Here is a 12,366-nt window from a genome sequence, read left to right on the forward strand (position 1 = left end):
TGCATTCTGGTGCGCCTTGTATGTGCGGTATTCCACTCCGCTAAGGAGAGCGTGTGTGCTACGATGCGAAGTTGTCTCGCAGCGTTGATCCCTGAGAGAAGAATCGGGACGCAGCGGTCTTTGTTTGACGTCCGAGCGGCCTTATCTGCGTCATCATTTCCAATGATACCGCAATGACCTGGTATCCATTGAAATAAGATATCATGGCCTTTTTCTCTCAAGTGGTGGACAACTTCCACGATTTCACACGTGAGCTGATCGTGAGTTCCGTGTCGGAGAAACGACTGCACATATCGACAAACAAACAAACAAACAAACAAACAAACAAACAAACAAACAAACAAACAAACAAACAAACAAACAAACAAACGAAATGAAGAAAGCCACGCAATAGCCTGCGGGCATGCCAGCGTCTAGAGCAGCGTCGTGTAATTACAGTGTGTGTAGGCGGAGGAACCAAACTGGCCACAGACCCCACTGACCCACGGCTTGGGGGCACAGCTTGTGTAGAAGGTCCGCTGAACGTTCATCAACCGGTACCAGGAGCCGTTTTCATGGCACCACCTCGTCGAGTAGTCTGCACGAAAACGTAAAGCATGCGTCAGAAAAAAGAACGTGAAGAAAGAAGAAAGCGAGAGAGACTTGCCTCTATAGGGCCGGGATAACGTAAAACTATTCCAGGCGGGGCCCAAGCCATTTTGAGGAATTACGGAGGGCTAATGGCGTATCGGGAATAAAAACAGAGTGGGATAATTCTATGTTATACAGGCCCAGTACATTTTCTTTTATTCCTATAGACTGCGTATAAGTCAGCAGTGAGTAGCAATCTCTAATGTAGGGAACAGAATGTATACACAGTGTCTCCATGCTAAATGCTGACAGAAGGCGACACCTCAAGATGTTATAAAAATGCTCGTTAGGGAGCCTTCATGCGTGCACATGCGCTCAAGCGCTGGCGTATAGGCGTGCGTGCTCCGCGATGATCGCGTGTACCGTGCGTTGGGAGCACGTGAAAGAACCACAGTCGGGTCGAAATTAATATTCCTCCCCCCTCCCCCACTACGGCGTCTCTCAGCCCGTGTGTTGCTTTGGGGCATTAAACCCCATTATCCTTTAATGCGAATCGCGTTCTTGGCATGGTCAGACCAGGGGCGCTATAACGTAAAGCTATTCCAAACTTTTCTATTCCATCATTTCTGCAATCAGCCCTCCACGATTGGTCCAAATTTTGTCGGGCCACCCCCACTTCGTTTGTCTGTCACGAGACGTCAGGAAAACCGCCAAAGCTCCTCATCTGATATGACTGTCTGATTATGCATTATTAGACCGAACAAAATAAAAATAATTCTTTTTGATTCGACACCTCTTTCACCACCAGCTATCCGCATAGGGTCAAAACCTTTCGGGCTACGCCCACTTTGCCTGTCTGTCACGCGACGTCACAAAACCGCGAGAGCTCACCGCGTCAAAGTGACGTGTACGCAGTAAAGATGCATTAATATGCCGAACATAACCGATTTATTTTTTCGGAGTAGCCCGTTCCGAAACGAATAGAAGATGGCTGCCCGCCGATCGCTCAGGCACTGGCTACTCGGAGCTGCCAGGAAGAATGGATTTATTTGCGTATAATAAACATTTTTGCGTGGCAGTATAACGTTGTCGAGCCCTTTTAGCACGTACACGACATCGCTATGCCAACTCTTCTTCGTTGAGTACCCGTTTTAGCTGCAGTTTTACCCTACTGTTGCACGCCTCCGCGATTTTCTACGAGACACCGAAAGCTTACCAAGAAGCGGGCCATGCAGTCGGAGACACCAGCACCACTTTCCTCATCCGGTTATCTATTTTCACTGCGCTAGCCAGGCCCCACCGAATATCCTCTCCCCTTTTGCATGGTCCTCGTCTTTGGTCAGCCAATTGGTCCCAAGTCCCTAAATAATGTTTACTATTGCAGTTTAGGTACTTATTCATATTTTTTGTGACTCTTACACTTGTAGTTGAGTAGGGTGGTGTTTCGGTGCCATTTAGTACATGATGACAGTGTGATGTCATCGCGTTGTTCTGTGCGCTCCTTTTTTCTAAGTGCTCGGTTCTCTACCTGCTGGAACCATCACAATGACACTTGCAGTTATTCTCACGATCCAGAAGAATGTAGCTGCACAGGTGCATTTTGTGCAGCTGCTATGGCGCTTCTCTGAAGAGTCTGCATAACGTACATGCATGTGGACACTTTCACAATTCCGCTTCCGAACCTTTAAATTTATGTCCACGCGCTTAGTGGTTTCTATATGTTATTCATTTCTTACAGGTGCGCGAGGAAAGCATTAAAGTCTGAATCCGAGCTAGCTAGCAAGGCGAAATCTTCTGGTGGGAACGGTGCAAGGAAACAGCGTTCTGGTGTGTGTTTGTGTGTGCCTCTCGCTTATCCCGTGTTTTATTCTGGTCCTTTGTTTATCATACTTGTGACGCCCTAAACAGTTGTCATCGCGTGAACTTGTTCCCACTTCGCTGAAAGTACGCGTAGATAAGTCGGCCTTTGCACAGCAAGAGTAGTGAGACGTACACTTCATTTATCCCTCTTTCATTGTACCCCTTCGATCGCATGTGCGCGTAGCCTATAGAAGGTTACCACAGAAACGGCAGGTGTGGATAAAAAACAAACGTGGTGCCTGAGTCGGGATCGAACGAGGGGCCTCTCCATTCTGAGATAGGCGCTAAACCAATTGCACCAACAGGACATCGAACGTCTGTGTTCGCCTTGCAGGAAATGCTTCGAAACGTGGGACGCAGCGCTTGTACTGCGTGTTCAGCGCTGGTTAGATTATTACACAACCCTCAGTAGAGGGCTAATTGTGTGGCAAGCGGGGCATGGCGGTAGCGGTGAAGGAGAGCCCCAAGGAAGCGTCCCTGAATTTAATTCTGGGATTTTACGAGCAAAAATCACGATTTGATTGAGAGGCACGCAGTAGTGGGGGACTCCGGCTTAATTTTGACCACCAAGGGGTTCTTTAACGTGCCACCAACGCACGCAACACGGACGTTCTTGCACTTCGTCCCCATCGAAATGCTACCGCCGCGGCAGGGATTTGATCGCGCCACCTCACGCTTAGTAGCGCAACACTATAGCCGCTAAGCCACCGCGGCGGGTGGAAAAATAGCTTCCTTTCCTTTGTGTCGCTGGCATATACTTGGTGCCTAGCGTTTAGATATATAGTGAGGTCGGCAGCCAAGCCGTCGAAGACCTCGCGCACGCGCTTTGTACCAACGGTGGTGTGCATTCAGAGGTCTACGGCGGCTGCTGTACGGTTGTATGCGGGGTGTCCCCACTATCATGCATCAAGATTTAAAAACACGCAAATGCCACGTAGCTGGACTGAACCAAGGTAACGTTGTTCGCCGTCGCTTGAAGGTACTCAGATTATTTTTTACGTTCCGCCTAATCACATAATTAGTCTTAATTACTTAATCAACTTCTCAATTATTGTATTTAGATCAGAAGTGTCAGTGAGATAATTGTAGAACAATATGAAATAATTCCGATACAGTTTTCTGTTTCCCAATACGTGCTACATAAAAGTGTTTTTCCGAGCGGGAAAGAAGCGCGCGAATACACGCAAGTGCCTCGAGCGGCCAATCGCGCGGCAATTTTGCTTGTATTCGCGGCTGAAACATTAAAACATTGAATTAACGAAATTCGCGACTTAAAGAAATTTCTTGCTACAAGTATAACTTCGTTATACGTGTGTGTGTGTGTGTGTGTGTGTGTGTGTGTGTGTGTGTGTGTGTGTGTGTGTGTGTGTGTGTGTGTGTGTGTGCGTGTGTGTGTGTGTGTGTGTGTGTGTGTGTGTGTGTGTGTGTGTGTGTGTGTGTGTGTGTGTGTGTGTGTGTGTGTGTGTGTGTGTGTGTGTGTGTGGCAAAGTTGCGGTTCCAGTGCCGTCCAATGCACTCAATTCAGAGCTCCCAACTACAGCGTTCCTAATAGCCAAGCCGTGGTTTCGGGAAGTAACACCACGGGAATTACTATGTTGTACTGGGAGAGGCGCCCTCTACGCTTGTACTTACATTCGCAGTGAGGTTTCGAGTAGATGTAGAGAACCCGTGGGCAGACCTTTGATACGTTCCTGTTAACGTCGGTATCTTCGTAGCACGTGAGGCCATCCCACGTGCGATTGCAAAATATTCCGTCTGGAAAAAAAATAGAAATAGAAGTCAGAAAAAGACCTACAATGATTTTCTACGTGGCACGCTACTTTCTGTCGGCTATCGAAAACTAAAGTAACCTCGCCATTACTTTGATATAAACCTGCGCTTCTCTGTCTCCTGGCACCATTTCTTTAGTATGTACACTGCGGCGTACGTATAATTCCGAAGTAGGCTCGCTTGTTTTAGGCTGCAGTGTTCGGCAAATAAAGAAACTCGCGTCTCCCGAAACACGACGCCAGGGTGTACGTTGACGTGACGGCTACAGAATTTGCTGCGCAAACCATGGAATGTATTTTCGTGGGCCAGCGCGGTGTCGCCCGGCAGCGTTCATTTTGTACCGCACGACAACCACCTTCTTACATATGGCTCCAATGTGAAGAGCGCGGGTTGTCCGAATTAAGCGAGTAAAACATGCGAAGCTAGATTATAGCGCCACCAACTCGCAGTGCATGTAACACTTATTACCCGCCGACTTTAGCCAAAAATAGTACGCCAGAAGACCCGAATAAAGCGTGCAAAAAACCCTTTCAGCACACACGTCTGTGCGACAGCAGTCGACCGAGCACGTGCCCACGAAGAAAGCTCGCGTACGGAGGCCGGCATGCAGGCAGGCTCACCCGTCCTCCGCGGTGTGTCCAGCATGTAATGACAGCAGGCGATAGCCTCACGGACGCAGTTTGCCCAGAGACGTCCGATGGCCTTGGTGCGGAAGGCCAAGAAGAGCGGGCTGCTCTCGTCATTGATGTCGGGTAAGTGGCAGTCCTCTTCGTTCGGCGGTCGCGCATCAGTAGTGCAGTTCAAGCAGATCTTGGGGAAACCGACTTTGTAGCACACCCTGCGATGTCGCGCCTTATTCTGAGTTCACCGAGGGCACAAGTCCAGCGATTAAATGCACGCATTAAGACAGCGAAGGCAAACACAGTAGGCTACCGTTAATACAAACCCAGTTAGGCGGAATTTTCGGATATGACGAACAATTTGTGAATATTTGTTCGCTTTCCTTCAAGGCTTCACAACTCAAAAACTGCTCAAGGCCTGCGGGATAGAGGCCTCAATAAAAACCTGTAAATTTGTGTTAGTGCATTTTTATTCGCGCTTATGCAAGTTGATGTTGTTTATGTTTGCTGTGTTTTTCATCTCGCTCCTTTTAGTTCATCTCTCACCATATCAACTGAAATAGCATGCAAGGCTTGCCGCGAGGCTAACCACTCGAGGTATCATTACACACACACACACACACACACACACACACACACACACACACACACACACACACACACACACACACGCAGTCGCCGTGTGGTTCCGTATGAAGTCCAAGGGTGATAAAATCGTCGCCGAGCGCCGTACGCTGTATGTGCCAGTGAAAGCGTGCGCGAGTGAACCGGCGTTCGCGGCTCAATCTCGCGCTCGCAAGGGAGGGAAGCGGGAAGGAAGCGCGCCGTCTTCCGTCGCGCGCGACGCTCCGGGGGTAGGGTAGGATGGCGGGTGAGAGGGGGGCGCGCTACTCCGAGCGACCCGGGCGGCCACGCCAGCCAGGCCGGGCCGCTGTATCTTGGAAGTCATCTGCGACGGGGACACAGTCCGCCGCGCGCTGTTTTTTCGCGGCTTAGTTCGCGTTGGGGGGGGGATGCGAGACGCAGCACGAATGTCAATTCGCTCGCTGCTGCTGCCGCGCTTCCTCCCTCCAGCGTTCTGACAGCGAGTTTCCGCGGTTATCGATTGAGATGTGTTCATGTTCGCTTGTGGGCGCATGACACCATGCTTGTTAATTTAGTTAATATGCCTACATATGTTTATAAGTTTATACGGCTGTTAAAACTACTAACCTTACTTCTTATAGATTTCCACTAATTTGCCATCGCAATCAATGCTTCGCATTTCAATCGAAACTGCGACTTTATTGTTCTATTATTGCGATAGAAATTATATGGACACTACAGACACATTTCTGCCGTCGTCACCGCCGGCGTCGTCACCGTGATGTTCCGTATAACATACAAAGGTGATAACATCGTCACCGCGCGCCGTATGCTGTATGTGCTAGTGAAAGCGTGCGAGGGTGAACCTACGATGGCGGCTCAATCTCGCGCGCTCAAGGGAGGAAAACGAGGAGGAAGCACGCCGTCTTCCGCCGCGCGCAAGATACCGGGGGAGTGGAGGCGGGGCGTTCTACTCCGGCGGCTGCATGATGCTTATGGCGTGGCCGCGCGCGGCCGCACTGGCTCTATCTTGAAAGCGATCTGCAATTGGGACAATGTGCTGAATGCTGATAGCTTCTTGTGCGTTGGTTTCGCGGCTTAGTTCGCGTTGAAGCGAGAGGCAGCACGAAGGCCAATTCGCTCGCTGCTGCTGCCGCGCTTTCACACTCCAGCGTTTTGACAGCGAGTTTCCGCGGTCATCGAGTGAGATGTGTTCATGTTTGCTTATGCACGCGTGACACCATGCTTGTTAATTTATCATTATGAACCATGGTTCCAGCGCACAAATAAACACGGACATCTACATAAAGCTCTGTTTTCGTTAATAAAAATCAGTTCAAAAATTTTTCATAATGATATTCACAACCAACTAGCCCAGCTGTCGACACTTAATGTTTCGTTGGTAAGCGAATGTTTACGAGCTTATACGGCCGATAAAGCTACTATCGCATAGCTGTCTATTAATTTGCTGTCGCAAGCCATGCTTCGCGTTTCGGGCGAAACTGCGACTTTTTTGTACTTGACGCTGGCGAACGGTTCCTGTGCATTGTTTTTTTTTTGGCGCACACCGTGGTTTGGCGACATTGTTGTCGTTTTGTTCATTGTATGGACATGCTCCTGGCTTAAAAAAAAGGAAAACGAAATCTGACCACGTCATTTTGTCGAGAAGCAGTCGTATTGTCTGCATGGTCACTTGTTCTGATCGGTGTAGTTGTGCGGATCCGAAATGTATGTGTCGGCGTTGTTGAAATACTCCTGCGTTTACCACTGTGTGGCCATGGCTATCATTCTTACACGTCCGCCTCTCAAGTATTCGAAAGCGGCCGAGATACTGGATGAGGTGAGTGCTAACAAGTTCCAGCAAGACTGCTCGAAAGTATGTTACCAAAAACACAGTACCAGAGATTATAAAATATATAATAATAGTTGGGGTTTTACGTGCCAAAACCACTTTATGATTATGAGGCACGCCGTAGTGGAGGACTCCGGAAATTTTGACCACCTGGGGTTCTTTAACGTGCACCTAAATCTAAGCACACGGGTGTTTTCGCATTTCGCCCCCATCGAAATGCGGCCGCCGTGGCCGGGATTCGATCCCGCGACCTCGTGCTCAGCAGCCCAACACCATAGCCACTGAGCAACCACGGCGGGTGGAGATTATAAAATATTAAGCACACATTAAGGGGCTGGTTCCACATAAACATAAAGAAACACCGTAGGAACCTCGGGGGCTGACTCCATATAGAAACATTAATTGAGGAGGACTTCGAGTTGCCTCTGCAGGCTGGTAATGATGTTGGGGACACTGCTCAGGAGCCACAAGAATAACTTGAGTTCAGATTTGATGCAGCTGATAATAACATACTAAACACAATGCTGTATTGTTTTTTCAACAAGGTGAGGGCACTGAACAATTAGTAACCAAATAAGCCAGGTGAAATATTAGCTTTTGCGCCATCGCGCAGATATGCACAGCGCAGGCAAGCAACACTTTACTCAATGGCTTTAAATAAAAGTGCAGAAAACAGTGGTTTGTAGGATGGAATTCTAACAAACGTCTATTTTTGGCGCCTGCCTTTTGGTTTTGGTACCGCTTCGTTGTCAGTTACCGCTTCATGTCGTGGATATTTTGCTGCAGGAGGAGTGCCGTATACACTCGTGTAAGGGTCGCACTTTTTTTTTTTCTATAATTCTGAAGAGTTCTGGTCCTTACACGGGACCAAACCTTTTGGTCAGAATGGTGCCGTCGCAGCTGGCGACTTGCACACAACCCGGATTCCCGGACGTACCATTGCTTCAGAGGCAAACGCGCAGCTCCCGCCATCTAGTAGCGGCACGTGGAAGTACGCAGCGCGCGAAAATTCGCCGATGCGCCCGCGTAGAATGGGGCACCAAACGCAATTGCGTCTTCGCTGCAAATTTTTTCTCCCAAATTTTGAGCTGCAAAGGTGGAGGTGCGGCCCCCTTACACGAGTTTATACAGTAGTATAATTTGATTTCTGTGGATCGCTTCTTTAAGACGAACTTATGAAAAAAGGAACACATTTTCATAGTGACTTCGAGTTCGTGTTTACGGGAGTTTACTGCAGATAACAGGGACAGTGGTGAGCTGGTGAATGGATAACAACTTTAGGAAATCGCTGGCGGCGTTCACAGAGCTCGTATATTCTAGCCCCGACATTTCTGCATTGCTCCGATTTCTAAAATCGACTGGCCTAAGTGACCGTTTGCAGACGAGCACTAGGCGTGTGCGGACGCCTAGTGCTCGCCTCCCTTGCTCTTTAAATCTTGCTCTTTATTCCCTTAAACCACATCTCAGTGAAGGGCATGGCAAACCGGAAGTGCATCTGGTGTCTGCCTGACCTCCCTGCCATTCCTGCTCTCATGCGCTCTTTCTCTCGTCGTGCCGTAGATGAGGAGTAGATCATGGCGATTTTCGCTATTCGAACTGATAAAAGCATCCCGGCACTGGTCAGAAGGCCTTCTGGAATGTCTACAGAAATGCCTTGAACACCGACAGCGTATGCCCGTTCCCCATACGCACTGCTCAGTTACCATGTACTCGGGCCTTTAGGTCTGCGAAAATGTCTGCGCCCTTCGCTTCTACAAGGTGGGCTGAAGCCGTTGGCACTTCTACGAGGGCGAATCATAAAGGCTATGCCCCCATTTTTTATTGGGCAAAATAATGTACACGCAGGTAGTTACAAATATATACGTACTATTCTACTTACCGTACACTATTTTTGCACATGGTCCCCACACCAGTTCAGACCCCCATCTGTCACATCGCAGCACTAAACTTGAGATGCCCCTGTGCCATGTTGTCGTCAGCTGGCGATGCACGCGGCCTCCCCGAACGCCCATTGTCATGCAGCTCACAACATCGCCATCTCACACTTCTCAAAGCGAGACACCTTTCCCCATACTTGAGCTGCATTTCTCTGTGGATTTCGATGGACGTTCGTCCCTTGCTTCATAGAAAACGAACCACACTTCGTTGCTCGTACGCCGTGGGACTGTGAAGCACAACCGACATCTTCGACAACTGACAGCAGCGCTGTGCCGCGGAGCTACCGGGAGATAAGGCATGGCCAGTCTAAGAAAGGTCCACCGCTGGGAATGGATATGTTGACTTGGCATTTACAGCCGCAATTTGGTAAAAAATAAAGAGGGGCAAAGACTTTCTGATTCACCCTCGTACCTTTACCTACCACCATATACGGTGACATGCGCAAATGTGTTATGCAGGGAAACTGCGTTCTAGCAATGGTGCGTTCACTGCAACATCGCAATTAAGCATCGTCGACAGAACTGTCATGTTTAATTGCCTTTGGCTACATGCACGCAAGCATACTGTTTGCTCACGCTCTGTCTCAGCCTGTGCGGTGCTTAAAATGCCTCGAGCCCTTCCCATATTATCCAAAGACGCGTTTACTTGTGAAGGATAAATATTGCCATCGCGCTTACATGAAACTCAGCGATGGCAAATGTCACTTCTTAAACTGCAACAGAGACGTCAACCATGCAGCGACGTCAATAAGAACCAGAAACGACTGCAACTTTCAGTTAAAGGTGTATGACGTCTCAGGGTTCGCGAACAAACACATGGGCCCACATTGCGACGAGATAGCTTGAACGGCCATAGCCTCCCCCACGGCTTTCAACGCTTTCTCCACCACGTTTTTCGCGCAGTGCTCCGAGTATTCAAGGAAGCGCGCTCAAATGCGATAACAGGCAAATGCGAAAGCCCTTCACCTCAAGTGACTTGTACTCCAAGTTATTTGCACTGCATGTAGTGTGCAGCATCTTGCTGCACTCGGTCGCTTCAGCAGTACGATATCTTCGCCGAACGCCATGCCTCCCAGTTGGCGAACGGCGCTTCTTTACGCGACGGCTGTGTGGATGGCGGTCCACTAACAGCCAAGGAGTCGTACAGGCGCACTTTGATTTGTTCCAGCGCATTATAACTTCCCCTGGCAGCAAGCATCGACTGCGATAGCAAATTAGGAGGATAGCTAGCTATACGAAGTAAGGATAGCAGTTTATCGGCCGTATAAACTTGTAAGCATCAGCATACTTACTAAATTAACAAGCTTGTGTCACGCGCTCACAAGCAAGCATGCACACACCTCACTCGATGACCGCGGAAACTCTCAGTCAAAACGCTGGAGGAAGCGCGGCAGCAGCAGCGTCTCGCATCCCCCCCCCCCCCCCCCCCCAACGCGAACCAAACCACGAAAACACAGCGCGCGGCGGACTGTGTCCCCGTCGCAGATGGCTTTCAAGATACCGCCCGGGCCGTCCGGAGTAGAACGCGTCCCCCTCCCCCGGAGCCTTGCGCCCGAGGGAAGAAGAGGCGCTTCCTCCCCGCTTTCCTCGCTAGCGTGCAGGAGATTGTGCTGCGATCGCCGGCTCACCCTCGCACGCATCCACTTGCAAAGACAGAATACCACCCGTGGCGAAGGTTTTATCGCCTTTGTACATTATGCGGAACCTCACGATGACGGCAGAAATGCGTCCGGATCGAGTGTCCATATCGTTGCTATCCCAATCAATAATAAATAAAAGAAACGTCACACGCCTGCACGGCACACGCAAGACAGTCACAGCGTAAGCTGGAGGCGCGGCTACATTGGAGCTCCATTTTCGGCACCACGCGCGACTGGTCTTCGCGGCGAAGTACCCTCGCATCGTTTTCACGAGAGCGATCTAATTGTCCGCCCGGCGTCTACGCTGCAATAACGCGCACCGAAGAGGTATCTAGCTAGACTGCATGATGCACATGCCACATCCCTTGACCCGTGGCACGGTACGTTCTTCTTTTCTTCTTCTCCCTCCTCAAGACTTCTCTATGTACCTTGCACCGCTACCTATGCAGCTGCTACATGGCGTGCTACCTGATGTAATAATATGCAACTGCAATGCAAAGGGCGCACGTATCGACGCTGCGAGCCTCGAATCTCACATTGTAAGGCAAGTGGCATGATACGATGCTCATGATGATGATGTTGATTTATTGTCATCCCCTGTGGAACGCGGCGGTGACACAGTCACCTAGCCAGCTTGATTCAATCAGGTACATAATGTATATTTTTTCTAGCATTCTTGTGTACATCTCCTTAAACTTCTTTTTCTTCCTCAAACCTTCCTTAACTGCCTTGTACCACTACATGTACATCTGCTACATGACGTTCTACCTGGTGTAATGATATGCAAGTGCAATGAAAAACGCACACGCATCGATACGCAGCGCGCGTGTCACACCGCGTGTCTCCTCGCGCGGTATGTGCCCGCGTTTATAGGGCATTTTTCCGCCGCGCACTACAGCAAGCGCTGGCGTGGGGAGTCTTACTTTTTTTGGTACTCTTCGCGGAGTCCGTTGGTATACATGTAGCATTCCACGGCGGCCTTCTCGATGAACTTGTCCACAGCGTAGGGGTCTCCGCGGAAGGTGCACGTCCCATTGTTCTCGTGCTTCTCACTGCGCTCGCCCACTGGCGCGTGGGCCAGGTGGAGACCCTGAAACTCCAGCGCCGTACCGGGCAGCGCCTGTATACGCGCGCCAGTGGAACGAGGAGTCACAAAGCGTCATAGCACCCAGCTTCTGGATGCAGAGGCGCTGCGTTCTTTCGCATGGAGCATGCGCGGCAAGAAAGAGCTTCACAGCGAATAAACTTCAGGAGACAGGCCGATATAGTTTCAATTAATTAATAAAAGTCTGTTGTAGTTGTAGAGGGCGAATAACGCACGTGTTACAGATATATGTGTTTTACCCGAGGTTTGGTAGAGCCTCATGCAGTAACCTCAAGATGCACAACCTTGTCCTTTGCGGGAAATCATTGCCAGGCTCGCGCGTTCCTGTGTTTTTATTCGGCTTCTATCCCTTTCGCTTAGCCGATGGTGCGAATATAGTGATAACCATGGCACCACTTCATCACCAGAATAAAGCACTGTGGTCTTT

At 49.7% G+C, this 12,366-nt stretch overlaps 1 protein-coding gene across 3 annotated transcripts in view; it reads right to left on the bottom strand.

The window, feature by feature from the left end:
- LOC142559464 (calcitonin gene-related peptide type 1 receptor-like) overlaps positions 1-12,366 on the bottom strand; it is a 59,358-nt gene that overhangs the window by 19,231 nt on the left and 27,761 nt on the right. For 2 of the 3 annotated variants that reach the window (XM_075671064.1, XM_075671072.1), the window contains exons 3-6: positions 11,758-11,954; positions 4,821-5,038; positions 4,063-4,185; positions 474-577 (exon numbers count right to left, since the gene is read on the bottom strand). In XM_075671064.1, coding sequence (XP_075527179.1) covers positions 474-577; positions 4,063-4,185; positions 4,821-5,038; positions 11,758-11,954 — 642 coding nt within the window. The remainder of the gene's footprint in view (positions 1-473; positions 578-4,062; positions 4,186-4,820; positions 5,039-11,757; positions 11,955-12,366) is intronic. The other variant, XM_075671068.1, reaches the window with a different exon arrangement.

This window comes from Dermacentor variabilis, chromosome 1 (genome assembly GCF_050947875.1).
Source record: "Dermacentor variabilis isolate Ectoservices chromosome 1, ASM5094787v1, whole genome shotgun sequence".
NCBI lineage: Eukaryota > Metazoa > Arthropoda > Arachnida > Ixodida > Ixodidae > Dermacentor > Dermacentor variabilis.